General features: G+C 36.2%; 1 protein-coding gene across 3 annotated transcripts in view; it reads right to left on the bottom strand.

The window, feature by feature from the left end:
* Positions 1-24,605, bottom strand: part of snx29 (sorting nexin 29) — a 548,890-nt gene that overhangs the window by 387,772 nt on the left and 136,513 nt on the right. For 2 of the 3 annotated variants that reach the window (XM_072268842.1, XM_072268844.1), the window contains one exon: positions 20,781-20,866. In XM_072268842.1, the coding sequence (XP_072124943.1) occupies positions 20,781-20,866 (86 nt within the window). Of the gene's footprint in view, positions 1-12,685; positions 13,940-20,780; positions 20,867-24,605 lie in introns of those variants that run through there. The other variant, XM_072268845.1, reaches the window with a different exon arrangement.

Genomic DNA, 24,605 nt, shown 5'->3' with positions numbered 1-24,605 from the left:
AATGTTCCTCCAGATCATGGTGCGCCCCTGAAACATATCACACATGGTACATAAAACAAAATATTACCATAAATAAGTTAATAAAATATCACTCGAAGTGTGCAGTACAGGTAAATGGTAAACAGCTCGCTGTCCTACTGACGAGATCTTGGTGGTGACAGGGTATTCATTTGTCTTACAGCCTGATGAAATCACTAATTTTTGTAGACATTTAGATAGCTACAAATAGGCAACCCATAGGTAGACACAGACCTTGTGCATGCAATGGATTGATGCAGTTGGATGTGGTGGAATAAGGGTCCGTTTCTGTGCTGAACAACTCTATGATTTATTTCAACATTCCTTAGGTGTTTCATGAATTTATTAACAGGTTTGATGCATTTCAATTCAATTCAGAACATTACACATGCCCATTTGGTATTTTGTTTTGTACCTTTTGGTACCTTAGTTCCAATTCTTTCTGAAATTTATCTCCAATGCCTATTCTACTTTGCATCTCTATCAAAATACTTGTTTGAGAATAATTTAGCACTCTGAGAATATATTTACAATAGTTGTACTCATTTTGCCTTCCACTCCAGATGCCCAAGATGCTTATTAAAACCAATGAAAGCTAAATAAGCAGTGTATGAGAATAAAAATGAGACTGTTTCTGACAAAGCTTTTCTTCCTGAAATAAAAGATGCCACTGGTGCACTAAATGATATCCATTGAAAGAAAAGTAGAACTATGAATGAACTCAAACTGTAATACTCAAATATCTTAAATTTGTATTTCAATCTTCCTGGATGGCCACTATTGACCATCGCCGGTAAATAAACCATAATGGCACCAATCTAAATCAGAAAATTAAAAGTATAATTCTCAAAAGGTAATACTATTTTTGTGCAATACTTGTTGTAGTAGATAACAAATCAACACCAAATGCAGTTCAACTCATTCTGGACATTTCACAGAAACTCAGAATCAGAATTATTATCACTAGTTATAAAAAATAAATAAATAGTGCCAAAGAGGAAAAGCAAGGTGTTGTTCATGGACTCATAAAGTCCTGATGAAGGGCCTCGGCCTAAAACGTTGACTGCTTATTCATTTCTGTAGATGCTGCCTGAACTGCCAAGTTCCTCCAGCATTTTGTGTGTTGCTCTGGATTTCCAGCATCTGTTCAATCTTTTATGTTTAAAGAGTCTATCAGATTTTCCTTAGATAATCTTTATGCTTTTATTTATATCACAGTATTTGAACATTACTTTGGAGCCAAGACTCACGTCTACAATTTGTCACTTTGACCTATTTTGTTTTAAACAATGAGCCAGCTTAAGTGTGGAGGACATCTACACAGATATCTCAAGATAAACTGCTTCTACAGAAAAACTGCTTCTGTAGAGCAAGATAAACTGCCTCTACAGAAAAACTGCTTCTGTAGAGCAAGATCACAAAAGTTAACAAGCAGAAAATCATCAGGTATGTTCCATCCACCAAAAAACAGGACAAATCAATACGACCAGTTATTCTCCTGCCAGAAAAGTAATGAGTAAGTCTTCAAAAGTGCTATCAGTGGCACTTAACAGCATCCCTGCTCAGTGAAGCTCAGTTTCACTTCTGTGAGTATCATTTGTCTCTAAACCTTACTTCAGTTTTCATCCAAACATCGATACAAAAACTGAATTGTACCGGTGGGCAGTAAGTGAATGCCCCTGACACCCAGACAATATTCAATGAATACGCTAAGGAGACGTATTAAAAGTGAAGTCAACAGGAAGTAGGTAAACTCTCCAGCAGCTGATCATACTAGCATTAAATATAGTTCTTTGAAACCAATTGTTTCAGTCTCAAAACATAATTAGAGTTTGTCCTCCAGGGTAAGGCTCAGGACCCTATTTAGAAGCTTTGCACAAGGCTCATCAGAATCAAATTTAATATCCAGCATACGTCGTAAAATTTGCTAACTTTACAGCTCCAGTACAATGAAATACATGATATAGAGAAGAGAAACTCTGAGTTACATTATGTACTACTATTACGTCGACTCAGGCCTAGGGGCCCGGCGTCGGGCATGATGACGGACTCTCCACTTTTCCCTCTCCCTCATCAGTGTGTTCAGTTCATCTACATTAGCCGCACCACTGTCTTCTAGGAGTGTGTTGACTATAGTCTTGGGAGGGCGCCCAGGGTTCATCCTCCCGTGCTTGGGCTCACATATAATGACTAGGCTGGCAGGTAGCTCGGGGTGGCGTAGACAGTGCCCCGCTAGTTGCAGTCTTCTCGCCTCAATTTTAAGTATATAAATGTTTATTAATTAGTTAAGTTAAAATAATCAGTGCATATCAGAAGTACTGGAGGAAACTGAAAGTACAGATGAACTAGCAACATTTGATATTCAAGGAAAAGAAACTTGCTTGAGGTACATCTCACTGTCTTTGCTGGAATACTATGAATGCACAGTGTACTATGCACAACAACTCACTGTGTTCCCCCATCTGTGCCATTCAAGCCTACAGCAACCAGCACCAAGAACAAAAATTGCATGATAAAACCATTACCTCCAAGATTTCTGGACAAACACATCCTGATAAGGACTTAGACTGGTCTTTCTTCACAATCACTCGACCAAAATCCCAGAATACCATTACCAAAGCACCAACACAGCATGAGTTATTACATTTCCTGGGATGTTATAGAGAGATTAAAATTTCACTTCACAAATTTGCATCATATAAAGGGCTGGAAGACTTCAATCCACTCTGTTGCTAGTGCTCACCTGCCTTGCATTTTATCCCACTGTCATAGTTATCACTTACAACTTTGTGGTTCTAACTGACTTTGAAACCTCACAAGCTGACACTTGAACAGGAGACGGCCATGACTAAGTATATCATCTGGCAAATTTTAAGAATCTGCCCAGACAACATAATATGTCTGACAAAACACTAAACAAACAATATACTTAACAATTGCTTCAATCACAAGTTAAAACAAAGATAAAGCATAATAGAAATAAAAGGTAAAGAAACCACAATCATTTTTAATCAAGGTCAGAAAAGTCACTCAAATGATGAAGCTGCATTTCTTACACAGACATCCCAGGGGTAAAGCTGAGGGGCCAGACGTTAAGTGCATCTTCTTCATCAACTCAGTCCATTCAATCATAGCTGCTGTTCATATTCTCAAAGAAGAGGATCTCTGACTGCTAATGGCAAAAACACTAGTCCTTAATATACATCTCCACAAAAGCTTTTATAATGTTAAAAAAACTGTTTAAATTGTATCCAAAAAATAAATAAATAGCATTTAATTCTTCAGGCTAAATTAAATTCCTTGACTATTCAGAGCGGCAGGTTAAAATTCAGGCAAGTTGATTGTGGGTAAATTATCTTCAGTGAAAAGTAAAAACATGCTTTTGTTGGAAATGCGCACTAAAATGGAAAATGCTGGAGATGTCTAGTAGGTCCAGCAGTGGCAAAAAGGCCATCTAATCTTAAAAGTTGACTCTGTTTTTCTCGCCACAGATGTTGTTCTGCTGCTAGATATTTCCAGATATTTTTCCTTTTAACTTAAAAAGTTAAATGATCATTATATTATAGAATAAAAATGATGAACAAAATTCCTCTATCTTGTCAAGGCTTGAAAGAAAAAAAATGGGCCATATTTCTAACCATTGGTCTAAGCATTAGTTTGTGATAACCGAAAACACCACGCTGCTATAATGCCAACTGAAGAGATAACAACGTTATACAAGGCTATTCTCTGCAGATTGCCACAGTAAATAGCATGGGTGAAGGCATCTTTTAGGAAACAGTGGCCATTACTATAGGAGAAGGCGCTGTGCTCTCAAGTAACTACAGGCATTCTTCAACACTTGGTACATCATCCATCCTAGGTCCTGAATCTCAGAAGTCTTATTTACATGATGCTTCTCAAGCAAAGAAGCTAAGACTATAGAAACGTACAATTACCCTTGAAAACCTACATCACAAGGACTTGCCATTTTAAACATTATGGGCCATTGTTGCTGTTCAGCTGCTAGTTTTGAAAAGAAAGCCAAAGCATCATTATAGATCTGCCAAAACGAAATAGCAACAGGGGTGTACAGAGTAGTTCAAATAGCATGATCAGCTTGGCTCAGCTTTCTCTTTGATTCTTTTTTTCCCAAACAAGTCCCTTCATAGCATTCGCACTTGAAAAGCCACTCCATTAAAAAAAAGATAATGATTCATCGTGGACATCTTAATTTCCATCTCCTTCAAACAGTCCACATGAAAGCTTGGTTCCAAAAGGATTTTCTGAGCTAACTGTGAAATAAATATGCAGTCCACAAATCCATAGTCTGGAAAGTAGAGCAATGAGTGCCTTTCTAAACTAATTGCCAATTCCAGGCTTGTTGAAAATGGTCTTCAAAACAACCACCCCAAACCAACATGCAAATCTAAATACAATCAAAAACAGAAAAATATCAAGTGGAATCAACTTATATTTAATTTCAGAATGGAATGGTTTCTATGTGCATGTTTCTGAGATCATTCAAGCTCTGGGAACAGCACAGCTATAGCGACTATAGAACCTGCTTCGCAGCCATTAGGTAACAAATAAATATCTGTCACAATACAAGCGTCCAACACGAAAACAGGGATCAGCTTAATATTTTAAATTGTTGTTCCTTTTCACGTATCAAGAAGCATTTTTGTCATTTCCATAGTATTTGACTGTATTTTATGAGGCCGAGTTACTAACAGTTCAGGTGGAAAACGTGCAAAGAGCTGGTCGGATTTGAACTTGGAACCATTCACCTCAAAATCTAGTGCTGAAACCACTACACCACCAGCCGGTGGAAACATTTTAAATGAAGGACAGGATTTAGATTTTCTCTCAAAACTTCATGTTTTAGATTACGAGGTCAAATCAATAAAGTGAAATTTAACTTCACAATCTGTTGACTCAAAGGAAATTATTCTGACGCAAAGGTAATATTACAGTCACAACACAGCTACACAGTACCACTGAAAGAGTTTTCTATTTCTGCAATGGTTATTGTTTCCATCAACAAGATTCAATTTATATCAAATAATGAACAGTTTTGTACGGTTGGCTTGGGTCACAAAGATCAGTAACTGTAAGATCACTTCAATTAGCACCTTAAAACCAGAGGAATATTTATTCACCCATGAAAGGCCGATTCTGAACATTTGGTTAGCATCAGTAACATTAGTAGCCATGGCAAGTTGTGAAATTTCATTCAATGAACCCAGTATTGCATGTGAACATGGAACTTTCTGTCACTGAAATTGAAGTTGTTTATTTATGCTTTCCGGCACATGGTTTCTATCAGTCCTTCATGCCTGCCCAATAAATTCACACTGGATCTTAACAGATAATTTTGTTGCAAATAAAAAAAAGATTGTTAAAGTTAAAGACAACCAACAATGAAAATCAAAATAAATTCCTGATATAGCAGCCATAAGGTAAAATCTTCAAATTTGATTGAGTATCACTGGAATATAATTTCCAGGTTATTGATTTCTAAGTTTTTTTTTTGCACACATTGCCTTCTTTTGCACATGGGTTGTTTGTCAGTCTGTGTCTATTTATGAATAGTTTGTCATAAATTTATTTTGTCCCTGTAAATACCTATAAGAAAATGAATCCCAGGATGGTGTTTGGTGACACCTACGTACTTTGAAAATAAATTTACATGGAACTTTGAAGTTACTACTCACCATATTTTTGATCAGCCCAAAGCAATTAACAATAATTTCTGTTTGATTTGTTAATTGGAACACAAGAATTATTAAATTACTGAAAAAAATCAGTTCGTAACTCAAAATTGCACTCAGTAGTCTATTTTTCAAAAAGAAGAATTACACATCAGCAAAGTTTCCATTTCAGTTAATGCCTTCCCCTGGTCTCACTGATGAGGCCTTTCAAACTGCAGGTCATCCTCTTCAAATCCACTACTCTGAAACTAAGTGAAGTTTATTTCCGTAAACATTCTTCTCCTTCTCATGAGGCTACCCTTTTAACATTACAACTCAACATTCCCATTTTAATATAGCCGTGTATTAAACATTCCCATTTTAATATAGCCGTGTATTAAATGTTACTTACTCTCCTTCCCAGGAGATATCGGAATGTGTGATATCCTTAGATGCCAAGAAGGCCTTCGTTCGGGTTGAATGGAATTATTTATCTAAGATCTTGGAAAAATTTAATTTTGGACTAGATTTTATTCAATGGATTAAATTACTTCATTTATCTCTTTCTGCTCGAGTTCTTACTAATTTTCAAAATTCCAAACCATTTAAACTTCACCGCAGAACTAGACAAGGCTGTCCGTTGAGCTCTTTGCTTTTTGATTTAGCTTCAGAACCCCTTGTTATTGCTTTCCGAGAATCGAATGATATCTGTGGGATTTTAAGGAGAGGTATCACCCACAAAATCTCACTTTACGCTGATGATATATTGCTTTTTATCTCTAATGTTGAGATTTCGTTACCTTGTGTACTTTCTTTACTCTCCCATTTTAGCCAGTTTTCAGGATATAAATTGAACCTACATAAGAGTGAATTACTTCCTTTAAATAATGTGGTACAATGAATACCAATCTTCCTTTTAAAATTGTAAGGAAGCAATTTACTTATTTGGGTGTAACAATCAGTAAGAATTACAAATACCTGTTTAAAGAAAACATTCTTACTTTATTGAACCATGTAAAAAAAAGATATTATTAAATTGGTCACCTCTTTCAATATGGTTAATGAGTTGAATTAATTCCATTAAAATGAATATTCTACCTAAATTTATATATCTCTTTCAGGCTTTACCCATTTTTATTCCTAAATCCTTTTTTGGCTCTCTTAAATCTATTTTTTACTCCTATATATGGAAAAATAAATGCCCTCGTTTAAATAAAGTTCATCTTCAAAAAGTCTGAAGGTTTAGCCTTACCTAATTTAGGTTTTATTACTGGGCAGTTAATATATATCTTATGTTTTGGATATATTATATTAGTCATGTAGACTGTCTGGTATGGGTTTCTTTAGAAGCTAATTCTGTTAATAAATTTTCTATTATTTCTCTTCTTGGATCCTCACTTCCTTTATTTGTAAGCAAACTAACTGATAATTTAATAGTTAAACATACTCTGAGGATATGGATACAATTTAGAAAACATTTTGGTTTATTGAGATTTTCCTTCTCTAGTCCCATTTATTCTAATTTTTTTAACCCTCCATGATTGATTTAATTTTTAAAGGATGGGACAGCTTGGGTATTAAATGTTTTTGGGATCTGTTTGTTGGAGGAAATCTTCTTTCATTTGAGCAATTGTCAGCTAAATATAGCCTACCTAAAACTCACTTTTTTAGATATCTACAAATTAGAGACTTTCTAAGATCTCAATTATGCACATTTCCTATAAGCTCAGATAAGAACTTACTAGATGTAATTATTAATTTGACATATCTAATAATTATGGTATGTTACTGGAGATGAGGAATGTTCCTTCAGACAAAATTAAGAATCTCTGGGAACAAGACTTACAGACATCAATATCTGAGGAAACTGGGAATGAAATTTTTAAACTGGTTAATACATCATCACTATGTGCTCGCCATTCCTTCATACAATTTAAGGTGGTACATAGAGTCCATATGACTAAAGATGAGCTATCTCATTTTCATTCAGATATCTCTCTCTTCTGTGACAGATGCAATAATGGAGAAGCTTCATTAATTCATATGTTTTAGACTTGTCCATGTCTTGAAAAATATTGGAAGAAAGTTTTTCAAACTTTTTCTTTACTCTTCAAAGTCAATTTTAAGTTTAATCCTCTGACGGCCCTATTCGGTATTATTGCTGGATAAGATATCAAATTGAAGACATCAGATTTACATATTTTGGCCTTTAGCTCTCTTATAGCTAGGAGGGCGCTTTTGTTTAAATGGAAAGATGTTTCTCCTCCTACTCATGCTCAATGGTTATGCGATGTTATGTCATGCTTAGATTTAGAGAAGATTTGTTGTTCAATTTCTGAATTTCATCAAGACTTTCAAACATTGTGGGGGCCCTTCCTGAATTATTTTCAAAACTTTCAAAACCCTCAATTCATTGTTTAAATTTAGATGTTGGCTATTATTAATTTTTATTATATGAGAAGGATTTTACCTTTTTTTCTCCTTAATAAACAGCTTCGGTCTTGGTAAGGGTTAGATCTTTTTTGTAATAAATTAGTATATTTCAATTCAACTTTGACTAACCTACATGAATACAGGGTAATGAGATTGTTATTATGAATAGATATAATGTAATTGGTAGTTGTTTTTTTTTACCTTTTTACTGTATATACTTTCTTGTACTCTGTATTCTTCTATGTAGAAACTAATAAATATATTGAAAGGCCATTAATTTGAAAATAGGAAAAAGTTGTGTTCTGTTACAAATTGAAAACATTTACTATAAAATACATTGTATTTAGTGTTGTAAAAACCACAGATCATGTTAAAAGATATGGAAGCCTATAACACCCAGTTTACAAAAAAAACGATGCCTTCAATCCACAGCATGAAAAGACACATTGCTTAATTTTGTTATACTGTATATCTTCTTTAATAACAAAACACTGCTCTAGCAGTGCTCCTGTTAATGTAGTGTATCATAAAAAGGTTATAATCTTTTGAACATAGCAGGCCAGGCAGCATCTCTAGGAAGAGGTACAGTCGACGTTTCTGGCCGAGACCCTTCGTCAGGACTAACTGAAAGGAGAGCTAGTAACCTTACTAGCTTTTCTTTCAGTTAGTCCTGACGAAGGGTCTCGAGATGCTGCCTGGCCTGCTGCGTTCACCAGCAATTTTTGTGTGTTCCTTGAAATTCCAGCATCTGCAGATTTCCTCGTGTTTGCAGTTATAATCTTTTGATTCAATTTAAGTGCCAATTACAAAATGAACAAATGCTGTCTAAAGTGCAAATAGGCCTCACCTTTTCTAAATGATATATGAACGATATTCCATTAAAGATGGCAGGGCACAGTGTGACCAAATCATTTTCTTTCCCTATTTCTATTTATGCTTAACTTTTCCCTCCTTCAGCTTAAAATACACTGATTTTCAGTCCAAATATTCAGAAAGCTAGACTTTTTTTTTTAAAAGCTATCAGACAGCTAGAAGGTAAACATAGTTGGCAAATTGCCGGAGCCCACTGGCAGAAAGCCCAAACACATATTTAAAGCAAGCCTCATTAACACATTTTTATATTTAAAAAAAAACTCATGCACCTCTGGGACTCCAGTGCAACCACTGTCAGAACTCAGCAGGAAAACATAACATTAATAATTAATTGCTTCTGTAGACCTTTCAGGAAGGTTATGAAATATTATAAAAACAACTGGAACTCTGCTTTAAAATAATTACAGAACTCATTCCAAGAGTAACATTATTAATGACAAAGCAAAATCAATGAATCACATCTGAATACTTTGTAGAATTCTTTATCAATCAAATAGAACTATTTCTTGAACATTCGATAAAACGGACACTACAAGAACTACAAGCAATTTTTCGTAAGCAATAGCCACTGTTCTACATACCGTTCTTACACATCTGGAGAAGAAGAATGCTTATGTGAGAATGCTGTTCTTGGACAACAGTTCAGCATTCAACACCATAATTCCACCCAGGCTCGATAGGAAGCTCAGAGACCTCGGCCTTGCGTAGCTGGATCCTGGACTTCCTGTCAGATCGCTGGCAGGTGGTAAGGATGGGCTCCCTCATCTCCACCCCTCTGACTCTCAACACAAGAGCCCCTCAGGGCTGTGTACTCAGTCCCCTCCTTTACCCCCTGTATACCCAAGACTGTGTCACCACCCACAGCTCTAATCTGCTAATTAAATTTGCCAACACTAGATTGATTGGCCTAATCTCGAACAATAACAAGGTGGCCTACAAGGAAGAAGTCATCTCTCTGACAGTGGTGTCAAGAAAACAACCTCTCCCTCGATGTCGCAAAAACAAAGGAGCTGGTTGTGGATTACAGGAGGAATGGAGAAGGGCTAGTCCCTATTGGCAACAATGGATCTGGGGTTGAGAAGGTAAACAGCTTCAAGTTCCTCAGCATCTACATCACCAAGGACCTCAGATGGTCTGTACACACCAGCTGTGTGGTGAAAAAAGCACACCAGCACCTCTTTCCCCTCAGACAGTGAAGAAGTTTGGCATGGGCCCCCAAATCCTAAGAATGTTTTACTGGGGCACAATTGAGAGCATCCTGACTGGCTGCATCACTGCCTGGTATGGGAACTGTACCTCCCTTAACCGTAGGCTTCTGCAGAGAGTGGTGTGGACAGCCCAGCACATCTGTAGTTGTGATCTTCCCATGATTCAAGGCATTTACAAAGACAGGTGTGAGAAAAGGGCCTGAAGGATCATTGGGGACCTGAGTCACCCCAACAATAAACTGTTCCAGCTGCTACCATCTGGGAAACGGTACTGCAGCATAAAAGCCAGGACCAACAGGTTCCAGGACAGCTTCTTCCACCAGGCCATCGGAGTGATGAACTCGTGCTGATTTGAGTGTATTGCTATGTTACACTGATTGTTCTATTTATTATAAATTTTTATAAGTAAATGATTGCACATTGCACATCTAGACAGAGACGTAACGTGAAGATTTTTACTCATGTATGTGAAGGATGTAAGAAATAAAGTCAATTTAAAAAAAATAAGCACAAGAAAATCCGCAGATGCTGGAAATCAAGTAACACACAAAATGCTGGAGGAACTCAGCAGCATCTATGGAAAAGAGTGAACAGTCGACATTTCAAGACAGGACCCTTCATCAGGACTGAAAGCAATTTTTCAGTGTCTGAGTACATCACATAAATGACCACTCATTCTCACAAGAAAATAAGTGGATAAAGCATTTACAGAAATTATCTTGAGTTTAAAGAGTGTACCACAGCACCAACATAAACAGCGATACAGAAGATTCAGTTCAACTGTTCGAGAAAGGAATGTTATTGAAATGGGAAACTACAAACAAAAATGGAAGAATGAGCAACTTCAGGAGTTTTTTTTTACATTAAAATATTATGTTTTTGCTGTTTATTCAACAGCTACCTGTAATCATTTAACGATTACCAGAGTCAGGGAAACAATGAAAATAGGAATCCTTCACAACATGCAACACACTTTTTTCTGCTTGTAAATGAAGACACTCCAGATATCTAGCAAAACCTTACACCCACATTTAATGTTTTGTTTAGATTTTCTTATTACTCTGTAATCTTTCTTGATTGACTTTCCAAGTTCATCAAGCTACACCAAGCTCTTCACTTCCTGGGATCATCTTACTCAGAATCAGAATCAGGCTTAAATATCACTGGGATATGTCATAAAATCTGTTATTTTGTGACAGCAGTACAATGCTATACATAATTATTTTATAAGCTATAAATTACAGAAATAAATATGTAGTGCAAAAAAAGAGCAAAAAAGAAAAGTGAGGTGGTGTTTATAGGTTCATTGTCCATCCAGAAATCTGATGGCCCAGGGAAAGAAGCTGTTTCTGAAGCATTGAGAGTGTGGTTTCAGACTCCTGTACCTCCTCCTTGATAGTAGCAATGAGAAGAGGGCACGTCCTGGGTGATGGGGGTCCTTAATGATGGATTCCGCTTTCCTGAGGCATCACCTTATGAAGATGTCCTCAATGCTGGGGAGGTTAGTGCCCATGATGGAGCTGGATGGAGCTGGACTTTCTGCAGCTTTATCCAATCCTATGCAGTGGCCCTTCCTTACCAAACAGCATGGATTTCATTTCATTCATTCATTTCTTGATTTGGACTGTATAGTAATTTGGGCTGAAGAAAATAGTTTTTTAACTTACTGTAAACATCTCAATTATACAATCACAAAGAATTCTGGATGCTTGTATAATCTTGTAGGCTCAGATCCAGACCAAATGATCTAGGACTACTCATTTCTGATAGGAAAATGCAGGCATCTGCCTATGTTAAATGAAACCATTTTTGTTATGAATATGCCATGAACCAGTCTTTATCGTAGTAGTAATACTAATGTAAACTAAGACTGTAGCTATATTTATATTAGGTTCCAATGTAATCCATTCGGCATCTCCAGTCAAGAGAGACAGAATATTTAATAAAGAATGAAAATAAAACTAACTTTTTCATCCCTCTTTCAAAATACCCAAAAGAATTTTAAAGGTGAAGCTCTGCTTTAAAATAAAGCCATTGCCACAATGTGGGAAACATCACAGCCAATTTGCATACATTAAGCCTCTACAAATAACAAGAGATTACAACATTTAGTATTCTAGTTTTGACTGAGGGATAAATACTGGGCAGGATCCTAGATATATCTGGTTTGCTCTACTTTAGTGTATTGCCATGGGATCAGTTATATTCATCCATGTATTGAGCTCAGTACTGTTTCATCCTTATGACAGCATCTTCCACAGTGTAGGACGTCTGTAGTACTGCATGAATCATTATGGTTAGCTGAGCATTGAAGTCATACTTCAATTCACCATCCCTCACTCAGCAGAGAAAATACAAAGTACAAGCTACTGAACCATGCTGACACATTTATTTGAGGCTCAAAAAAAATTACAGAAGCATTTCTGTGTCATGTACTTTTCATTTTAATGTATTATTTGCTAAAATGGAATTTACTTGATGAAAATCTTATTTTGTACATGAAAATGGTAATAAAAATCCTGCATATGTTTTCTCATGTGATAACCAACACTATTTTCTATCAGCATTAATATAATCTACAGCAGGAGTGAAGATTGGTAACTGGCAGTCCCTCATGGCTACAGGCCCCTAGTAGATTTGGCCCATTGTTTAAAAAAAGAATCAAATCTATTGACAATATCAGCTTCTTTTTCCAGATCAACATCCCTAGCACTGAGGCCTGAAGTACCCTCAGTCAATTCCATGGACAGGCACCTAGTCGATTTTTCTGAGTCAGATTCCTGAAACATATACTGTTCCAAGTTGTCTTGCAGAGAGAACATCAGGCAGACAAGAAGTGAAGCTTCAAGGCTATTCTCAAAACCTCTCCAAAAAGATACAACCTTCCGCACTCGCAGAGAAAGTTTTCAAGTAAAAGTTCACTTCCAATATCAACCACATTATTGATCAATAAGTTCATTATACAAAGATGACAATTTTAATTTCAAAGCAGTTTTTCAGTGCTGATAAAATGTAAAAATTATGGGCCACTCTTGCAGCATGCACCTTTAATGCTTTATCCCGCTCATATTAATTTAAATGTGTTTTGATGATAATCTGATAGAAGTCCAGGCTTATAAAACACATGAAAGGAGGAAAGTAAACAGAAATTTTATATTTGAATGGATAAACAATCTACTTGAAGAGGACAATTCTAGAGAGAACCACCAGCTGATAAAGCACAGCATAAATCAGTGTGTTCCTGCATTTCATGCCAGGACAGTACAGGACTAAAACATGTAATGTACTGGAGCTCAAATACTGGCTTATATGGCCTTCCCAAGAGTCCAAGGAGGGGTTTAATAATGCTGAACCAGTGGACCAGACACATTTCCCATTCAGCTCCTGTGAAAGTGGTTGCCAACCTTCATCGCAAAGGTAATTGAAGATCAGAGGCTTGCTTTTTTCCCCCTAATTTGATTGTAAATTACTAGTCAACATCAACGTGTATTTCAAATAATTTATCATCAGTTAAAAATACTTCAAATACACTAATTTTAAAGGTATTACTTTATTTATTATTGGAACCTATAGACCTTAAGTTATCTTTGGATATCAAGCTAATGACAGTGGTGGCAGAACCTAGAGCAAATTAGACCTACAGAGCCATGACATGTTAGCAAAGCCACAGGGACTGAGCAAAGGATGCATGCCAGGTCCAGCACAATCCAGACTACAGGATTGTATCAGGAACATCTGGAGAAATAAAGAGAAGAAAGATTTAATTAAACTGACAGCAGAAAAAAGACCAACTAGAAATTCAATTAAAATTGTGTTATCACTTAGAATTGTTGTCCACATGTAGTAAGGAGAGTCAAAAATATATTTTTTTTTCCTTTCCACATCAGTGAAGTTACCACTACGAGGGGTGATTGATAAGTTCGTGGCCTAAGGTAGAAGGGGTTAATTTTAGAAAACCTAGCACATTTATTTTTCAACATAGTTCCCTCCTACACTTACACACTTAGTCCAACAGTCGTGGAGCATACAGATCTTGGACCTCCAGAAAGTGCCCACAGCAGGGGTGATTGATAAGCTTGTGGCCTAAGGTAGAAGGAGATGAGTTATACAGCTCTCGTTACATGCACGTGTAGTTCAACTCCTTGAGTGATTATCCAGAAAGTTTGAAGGCTATAACTCATATCCTTCTACCTTAGGCCACGAACTTATCAATCACCCCTGATGAGTTATTAACTGATGAGTTATATGTCATTAGAAAATATTGGAAATACTGGCATCACTTCACTGTTTTACAATCAAATAGCATACATGTTTTAAAAGGATATAATCTGACACTATCTCTGGACCATCAGAATCAGGTTTAATATCACTAGCAGATGTCGTGAAATTTGTTGCTTTATGGCAGCAGTACATTGCAATACATCATTTTTTTTAAAAAACTATAAATGACTACAAATCCATTTTTAAAAATTAATTAAACAAGTAGTGAAAAAAGAGGGAAAAATACTGAGCAAGTGTTCATGGGCTCATTATCCATTCAGAAATCTGATGGTGGATCCTGAAACGTTGAGTGTGTGCCTTCAGGTTCCTGTACCTCCATCCTTGATGGTAGCAATGAGAAGAGGGCATGTCCTGGGTGACAGGACTCCTTAATGACAGATGCCAACTTTTTGAGGCATCGCCTTTTGAAGTGGTCCTCGATACTTGGGAGGCTAGTGCTCATGATGGAGCTGGCTGAACTTAGGACTTTCTGCAGCTTTTTCTGATCCTTTGCAGTGGATGGTGATGCAACCAGTTAGAATGCTCTTTACGGCACATAAAACATTGAAATCTACAGCACATTACAGGCCCTTTGGCCCACAATGTTTTACTAACTATGTCACATCTGTAGAAATTTGCAAGTGTCTTTGATGGCATATCAAGTCTCCTCAAACTAGTAATGAAATATAGCCACTGTCATACCTTCTTTGTAATTGCATCAATATGTTGAACACAGGACACTTCCTCAGAGATGTTGACACCCAGGAACTTGAAACTGTTCACCCTTTCCACTTCTGATCCCTAAATGAAGACTCATGTGTGTGTTCCTTGACTTATCCTTCCTTAAGTCCACAATAAATTCCTTAGTCTTACTGATGTTAAGTGGCGCTAATGACACCACTCAACCAGCTGACCTATCCGGATCCTGTACACTTCCTCTGAAATTCTATTAACCATTGTTGTTTCATCAGCAAATGTATAGATGGCATTTGATCTGTGTCTAGCCACAGTGGGCAAAGCACGCACCCGAGGTGCACCGATCTTGAATGCCATCGAGGTGATGTTACTCCTGATCTGCACAGACTATGGTCTCCCGGTGAAGAAGTCAAGGATCCAGTTGAAGAGGTAAGTAGAGAGGTCCAGTTTTTGGAGCTTGTGAATAGATCTGAGGGTATGGTTGTGTTGAATGCTGAGCTGTAGTCAATAAACACCAGCCTGATGTAAGTATTACTATTGTCCAGGTGATCCAAGGCCATAGAGCCAGTGAGATTGCAACTGCTGAAGACGTTTTGATGAAAGGCTAATTGCAAGGGGTCCAGGTCCTTGCTTAGACAGGAACTCATTCTAGCCATGACCAACTTCTCCAAGCACTTCATCACGGCAGATGTGGGTGCCACTGGGTGATAGTCATTGAGGCACTTCACCCTGCTCTTCTTGGGTTCTGGTATGATTGTCGTCATAAACAGGTGAGAACCTGCAATTGCAGCAGTGAGAGGTTAAAGACGTCTTTGAACATTCCCACCAGTTGGTTGGCACAGGTTTTCCTAGCCCTATCAGGTACCCCATCAGGGCCTGAAACCTTGCAAGGATTCACTCTCTTGAAAGATGTTCTGATGTTGGCTTGCAAGACAAGGATCACAGGGTTACCAGAAGCTGCAGGAACTTACGCAGGTGTAGTTTTATTCTCCATTTCAAAGCGTGCATAAAAGACGTTCAGCTCATCTGGGAGTGAAGCATCACAGCCGTTCACAATGTTAGGTTTTGCCTTCTAGGAAGTAATGGCCTGTGAACCTTGACAGAGCTAACATTCACCTGATCCTGTCCCTAAACTAAATTGGAATTGTTTTTTCACATTTAAGATAGCCTTCCATTGGTTGTACCTGGACTTCTTGCCTCAGAATTAGCCCTCAGCAGGCTATGAATCTTCTGATTTATCCACAGCTTTTGATTTGGGTAGGTCTAATATGTTCTCAAATGCACACACTCATCCACACAGGTCTTGATGAAGTCGGTGACAGCTGTGGACTATTCATTCACACTCCAAGATGAATCTCTGAATGCTGTCAACTCAAAGCAGTCTGTAAGTGCTTCTCCACCTCTCTGACCATAGCTTCTTAGAGCTTACCATTGGTGCTGCAGGTTTTAGTCTCTTAAAAGACATGAAAATTATCATTTGCAATGAATAAATAAATAATTCGAAAGAGGAATAGCAAGATAGTGTTCATGGAACATTCAGAAATCTGACGATGAAGGGGAAGAAGCTGTTCCTAAAATGTTGAGTTTAGTCTTCAGGCTCGTTCCTCCTCCCCGAGGGTCATGGTAATAAGAAGGCATAATATTTAAGACAGTCACTACTCATCAAAAATATCAGTAATTCAAGAAATTTCATCAACCATGTAGTGCCATTAAGGCTTTAAAATGAAAACTGAAGTGAGTCCCATCAGTGGAATAAAGAGAATCCCACATGCAATAAGCTTTCAATCTATTTTTGTTATTTGGAGCTTGAAATCCTCCAGGTCTACTAATACAGCAAATAGTTAAAACAAAAAAAATATAAATGGTCTCATTGTATGGTGTTAGTTGCAGCAGTCCCTTAGTGCATCTGCTGAGCTTACATTCCTTAAACACAGAGCTAAAATGGCCTTTGCTGCAAAATGACAGAAATGGAGCTTAACATTCATTCTTTGGTTATGTCTGAACTGTTTCTTAAAATAAACTTCACAGCACTGCTAAATATCAATTATTATTTTGTAAATTTGCAGCAACATTTGTATTTTCACACTGCATCAATTCATCCTGGAGCCACAAAATTACCAGACATAACATGGAGCAAATTACCTTACATCACTGGTGTGATACCACTGCTGAGTAACCATTCGGCTCCAGTTAAACATCTGCTGATAACAATCTGACAGAAACTATTTATGCAGGACACTGTAGAAGGCAATGCTAAATTGCTTCTCACAGAGTTTAAAACTTTAATATTTTGATGCAGTCTCAGAGATGGGGTTTGGTTGAGGAGGTCATTGTCACCACATCGACAGTCCTAATATTTTAAAAAAGCATTATATAACACTGGTCATAATTCCCTCAGCAACACAACACAAAAAAATACACAAACTCATTCTCAACTATCTATAATATTATATATCCAGTTAGTCAATATATAAAAAAATCAAATCATTTTCAAAGCACACCACCTTAGCTATTTGTGATTAATTTATTATTGTGACTTTTTTGCTTAAAAATCTTTGTGTTTTTCTGTTTAAGTTTTCAAGAATTTTAGAAGACTTCTCCATTACAATAGATGATAGCAAACTAATCTTGTAAGTAAAATGTTATAACATTAAGATTTTGATCATCGATATTTTGACGTTTTGATGAATGAGCCACTATTGCTGTATCATTGTAGCATTTACGATATGTCAAATCTCTTCAGCAAGCAATCATCTTGGATTACTTCACTTCTAAACAGAATTGTTTCAGAAACAATTATGAGTTTAACAAAATGCAAGGAAAAGTCTTACAAGGCACAAAAGGCAATGTTACTGCAATAAATGACGTAACTGAAATTAACACATTATCAATGCATGCAAACCAACACCTCTGCTCATTTCTGCATCAATATCACTAAACGCATGTATTTTACAGTAATGACTCAAACGAGGTTCAGTCAAGAGTAGGTGAATTTATCTATCGTATTACTATTAAACATAGAAATGGAAAAGAATACTATTGGAGTCACAGAATGAATCACCTTTGACCAGTCAAAAAGGAAAATGAATGTACAAAATGTCATAATTTTGTATTGCAAGTGGAAATTGAATTATCAATAACCCCAAATAATTGTTATTTTAATATTTAATGAATTTTATATGTCATTCTGATGGAGTGGCAGTCAACACTTGATAATTTGCTTTTCTCCAGTTTCAAACATACTATTCATCATTTATTATTGTTAAAGAATTGTTAATCTACTTTAACAAGCCTCGCAATTTTCAACATTTTCACTTTTGTTGCATTGAGAGTAGTCTATTAAAACAAAAGTCCATACCAAATATGCTAAGTTAAGTCTATTAGGACTATGTTTGAAATCCTGACTATGAAGGTCAGGGTACAAATTAATTCTGTGGTTTCACTTTGGAAACAGATGGATTACCAGTAGCAGACTAACTATATAAAATCACAAGATGATCACAATGTATACCATTTGATACAAGTACATTAAATCTACCAGGAACATGCTAATTAAGTATGAGACGCAAGATAAGAAAATTAGAGCAGAACACCAATTAAGAGATGGGGAAAGCAAAAGGTAGGGTTAAAACATTCAAAGGATTGAAACAAAAGAAACATTGGGCAGCATGCATGGCAATTAGTGTGAAAGTCTAAAGGAATAGCTCAATCCTAGTAATGAATAAAACATAAAATGTATTAATGAAACCCAAGGGCTAAACAAACTGTTATCAGATCCAAGAAGGAATATCATCTGTATGTGAGGGAGAGGGTGAGAGAACCTACAACCAACAGGAGGAAAAGAAACCATGCTGTGGTCACTCTGAGGGTTAGTCTTCAAGGTTGCTAAGTATACAGTGTAACTAACATTCTTATTGAGTGTTGTTACTTTGTACCAACTTAACTTATTTCATAGATTTGTTGTGCTTGCAACAAGTATACCTACACTCAGTGGTTTGTTGTAGATAAGAACTAGTCTCATGAGTTAGAGTAACATGGGTATAATAAAAGTGAAGAAAAAGTGCAACTGGTAGAAATGGGAAGTCTCAACAGGTAGATTCTGTAGGGGAGCAGCAAATCACTTGCACCCAGATTTCTATGTTTAACAGTGATTTCTTAAATATCAAATGTTGCTATCATTTTTTTTTAACCATAATGTCAGTGGAGGCTAATGATTTCACTGTCATTACAACCTCAAACTTCAGGTTATATTCTATTTGAACTGAAGCTATCCCAAAAATTCTTTAACAGACTCCAAATCCATTCCTTTTCAATTTATCAGACATTCACGTGGAAATATATATGCACTCTTAAAATTTCCAGTTTGCATCAGTTGTTCAATCCATGGCCTTTGGTTAAATGTCCTAAAACACCTATGAAAAGTTGACAAAGCAAACATATTCAGGAAAGCCCACTGCTGACACCTCTAGGTATATACATTGTTAAGTGCCATACATCATTCCTTTCCTACTATACGGACGCTCAAGCTACATTAAATGTTCTGGTCATTTGATGTAATGGATTCAATACACTTTCTGGCAAGTGAATTTCTCACTGAGCAAGACTATTTACAAACAAGTTGTATCATGCCAAAATGAATTTGTAACTCCATATATCCTCAACTGCATTAGGATGCTAACTTCCACATCATTAACCTCTTTCCAGCTGCTTCTGAAACATTCAGGTGGTTTTGTCACATGCAGCGTCAAATTTCCTACACTTTCTTTGTTGATAGTCTATTTCTCCTCTTAAGTTCATGTACAGCTGCGCTATCAAAATTCTACCTTGCACCTACTCTGCTTGATAGCCCAATTTAATACTTACACCCTGGATAGTGATTGCTATGTAGTACTATGTAACCCCCCAAAAGCAGTGTAATTCTCCCATACCCATTTCCAAATTCTCAGTATTTACCACATTGTTTCAGTGGTCTGAATTCAATTACTCTGGATCCCTCTTTAATCTCTTTTTCCTCTCCACTTCACTGTCTTTTCCTTAAGAACCTCCTTAAAATATAATATTAAGCCAATGATCACCATTCCTTCCAGCTCCTTCTCAGGTTTACTTTTGAATTGTTCTGAACATGTTTAGAAATGCATTCCATACTACCTATATGTAATTGCAAAAAGAATTAGATATTTGTACCAAATATGAGATGAGTGACACAGATACTCAATAGTATTTTTTAAATCCTTTCATTCCTCATGACAGGGGCTAATTTCCTGCACGTTATCCCAGAAATTTTATAAATATTTGGAAAAATTATATTTTTTTCAAATGTCAAGTCCATCAAATAAACCACATTTAAAAAGCTATTCCCTGTTGCCAAATGTTCTCAAATCTCATTGTATTCTTTATCAACTTATTCAATAGTTAGTGCATCCAGTTGACAGAAAAAAATCATTATATTTCATGTCAGTTAAAGCACCTGAATTACTTTTTGGTATATCAATATGAAAGAAATTACTCACTTATCTTTAAGCTTAGAGAGCTATTTTATACCTAGCTTTTAAACAAATCTTACTGCATAATACATTTATTATATTCAAACTCTCTCGGATGACTGATGCTATATGCTTACCATCATTCACTTGGCTTCCTTCACGCTTTAACATTTGAACAGCTCCTACATACTTCTTCAGTTGTACCTTCAACACCTCATTTTCCCTGCAGAATCAAAATAACGCATGAAGTTAAGAAACATTACTAGGTAGCAGAAGAAAAATATGATATAGATTATATTCCCAATTGTTCACCAAGTGGACGATAAGGTGCTTCATGGTTTATTTTGCGACAAATTTACAATACCGCTCAAAATATTTGATTCTCAAATTAGCAAGGCAATTGTTATGATCACATTGTTTTACAGCAACATAGTCAATTTGCATTAAACATTATGTTACTGAAACAAAGATTCAGCATAGTTATTATAGTTATCAGACAAGATGTCACATCAGGTTCATTTTTTTCTCTGTGAAATAGACTTAATGATATCATTGAATTAATGAAAAACCAAGCAAAATTTTCTTGGTATCCTTCAAAAACATATTGCTCAATCATCAGCAATAAATTCACGAGTCAATTACACTCATTATGATTATCATACTGGACGAACTGACTGAAGCCATCTCCTTGAAGAGCAACTGCACTCAACTATTGTATTGGATGTGAAGTGCTTCAATCAAAAACTAATTAAAACTATGAGATAAATGCAATTCTTATTTTTGCTCTGACACATTTTGTTTCATACTACATTAAAATTAAAAATCATTTTTTAAAAAAGCATTGTCCAATTTTAGGAACACAACAGGATACTGAAATCAGAATGAAATTCACAGGCATTGTCAGCGCATAATAAACTCACTACACTGTCCTCAGTGAATTATCACCACTTTATCACCAACAGAAATTAATTTCATACCTGATGCCTCCCATGACATATGGTAGGTTTCATCATCACATAGTAAATTACCAAGCTCATCTAATTCACTCTGCAATAATTACAGGGCTGTGGAATACTTTTTTTAAACAAGAGTTTCATTACATATACCTCATATTACCTATGTAAGTACAAAGTTCAAATGCTGTGAAATCCTTGCCTGCTTTTGTTAAATTTGGATTTGATAATTCAAGCACTTTACTGACCAGCCTAAGATCACACATGCCAACATTCTCTTCAGCTCAGGAAAGCTTTCCTATTTATTCATATTGTAACACAAAACTAATCTCTCTCACTCTCTAACCATGCGCCTCCTGGCATCCATCTAAGGATGAAAAATTCTTAAATTTTAAAATTCCCCTCATTTGCAAATCATTCCAGAACTTCATACCTTCTCATCCCTGAAATCTTCATTAGGCCTACTTTGAAGTCTCTGCAGTCCTCCATTTCTGCCTTTGTGCCTTTATGTTGAATTTTAATCATATCACCAATATTAGACTTCCTTTCAGTTACCTTGGCCTCAAATTCACTGCCAAAATTTATGCTTCACAAAGGCTCATACCAAAAGATGGCAATTAAAACCTCTTTCTGTGATCAATTTTATGGTCAGACTTCCAAAATCTCTTTCTGTTGATTAGTAACAAACTTATTTTGATATCAATCATGCAGTCATTAAGCATTTTATAACATTTTCGTAGCTCAGAAACAAATCTTTTGACCCATAATGTCCATGTCAACCATTAAATACAGATCTATTATAATCCCATTTACTTGCATTCAATTCATAACTTCCTATACCTTGGCAATTCAAGTTGCGAGAGTGTCTGCTTCTTCTGGGTGAAAAACCTCTACATCAAAGTGCCTCTAAACCTGGGGTCCACAACCCCTTGCTTAATGGTATTGGTCTACGCTATGAAAAAGATTGGAAACCCCTGCACTTCCAAACCTATGCCCTCTGGCCTTGGCCACCTACCAAGGAGAAACGTTTCTTGCTGTTTACCCTATCTATGACTCTCATAACTTAGATACCTCATTCAGATCCTCCCTCACACTCATATGCACTGAGGAATGCAAACCCAGTCCACTCCTCACAACTTGAAATTTCTCATCCCAGTCAGCACCCTGGTAAATGTTCTCTTCACTTTCCCCAGTATAATTACTTCCTTCCTATGGTGTGGTGACCAGAACTGCACACAACATTCAATCTGTGACTTCACCAATGGTTTCTAAAGTCATACCAAGACCTTCATGTCTTTATATAACCCCAACCCTCGACCTCAATATGCAACACCTAATACTTATCAGGATTAAATGCCAACTGCTAGTTCTTGACTGAATTTTCCAGTTTATCAGCATCATTCTGTTACCCAAGATACTCTTCCTCACTATCAATACCACCACCATTTGAGTCGTTTGCAAACTTTCCAATTACACCTCTGCACTTACATCTAAATTGTTAATTGATATAAGAAACAACGGATCCCAGCACCAATACCAATTGTACACCACTGGTCACATGCTTCCAAACACAAAAGCAATTCTTCACCATAACACTCTTTTTAATCCAATTCCCAATCCGTCTTTGCTCTAACCTTTTGAACCAGCCTTTTATATGGGACCTACTGAAATCCACATCAACCACTTCAACATATTTTTGCAAGATCTTCAAAAGCTGATTTAAATTAGTCAGACAAGAAATCAACTGAACTCAGTGGCCTGGAAGACCTATTTTGGTGCTGCCTCTCTCTAATTCCTTTACCCACTCTGTTAAAAATGCAACATTAAGTTTATTGATGCCATTTGAACCTTGATCAATGGGGCCCCACATTTATTTAATGTTGCTAACATTGAGACTTAATAATTATCATCAAGACAGGATTCTTACAAGAATTTCTAGTATCAGTCCCCAATGCTGCCTTTCCTTTGAGGTTTCACCCTAATGAAAAAGCTTGGCAATAATATCTTAAAAATGCAATATTTCCTTAAATCAGACTCTTACTGATTGTCTTCCAAAATAATGGCTCATCTTAAATTTATATAAAAAATAACATTTTAGTCTTATTTGACCTCCCTTAATTCCCATAAAATTGTGTCATTCAAAATAGAAATTATAAAAATTGAATAACACAAGTTCAAATTAAATCAACTCCATTTAAGACAAATTTTGCAAGGCTTTAGTCTTCAGAGTCCTTCTGCCCAGAAAGATAAGGATGCATAGAATGTCAGGATCCCTTCTTGCCCAGAAACAGCAACAATAACCCAAATGCATAATGCATTACCTCTAGTGGCCAAAAATATATTAACTATTGAAGCCTGCGCTTTGAAAGTAATTCAATTCATTTCAAGGCCACAAAGGCATAAGCTGGCACTGCAATCATAATTATTCAAGGCACATTACTTTTCCATATTTCTCTCTGCCAACTGAAGCAGTTTATAAACCATACTTTCTAAGCACAGCTGGGCCACATTTTTGTTCCCGATATCACTGGCAAATCTGAAAACCATATTGATTACTGAGCAATATTATAATACAAAGCTGTTCAATAATTTCTGTTCATCCAGGTACTAAACAATTCCATAAATCAACAACATAAGCAGCTACACAACATTGGTTATACTGTCTATTAATCTATGAAGGTAAAATAAAATTAAGATAGATGATGACTACATTATAATAATAATATAAAATGTAGTTATAACTAATATTTGCACTAACAGTTTAAAGAGATTGTCAATGTACCGTGTATGACTGAAATACACCTTTGCAATGCAGCAAATTAAAAAAAACTATATCGATTTTTGAGCCCATCATGTTAAAAGCGAGCATAATTAGAAAATGAAATAAGTTTTCTATTTCCAACACTAAATATGATAAGCACTCCCAAGCCACATTTAGCAGGTTCCAAGCAAATCTTTCCAAGCAAAACTTGATACGACTCAATTTCATTCTGGCTATATCATTTGTTT

Source organism: Mobula birostris, chromosome 9 (assembly GCF_030028105.1).
Source record: "Mobula birostris isolate sMobBir1 chromosome 9, sMobBir1.hap1, whole genome shotgun sequence".
Classification (NCBI taxonomy): domain Eukaryota; kingdom Metazoa; phylum Chordata; class Chondrichthyes; order Myliobatiformes; family Myliobatidae; genus Mobula; species Mobula birostris.
Note: the sequence above shows the minus strand (reverse complement) of the source record. Positions and strands in the feature narration are given on the sequence as shown.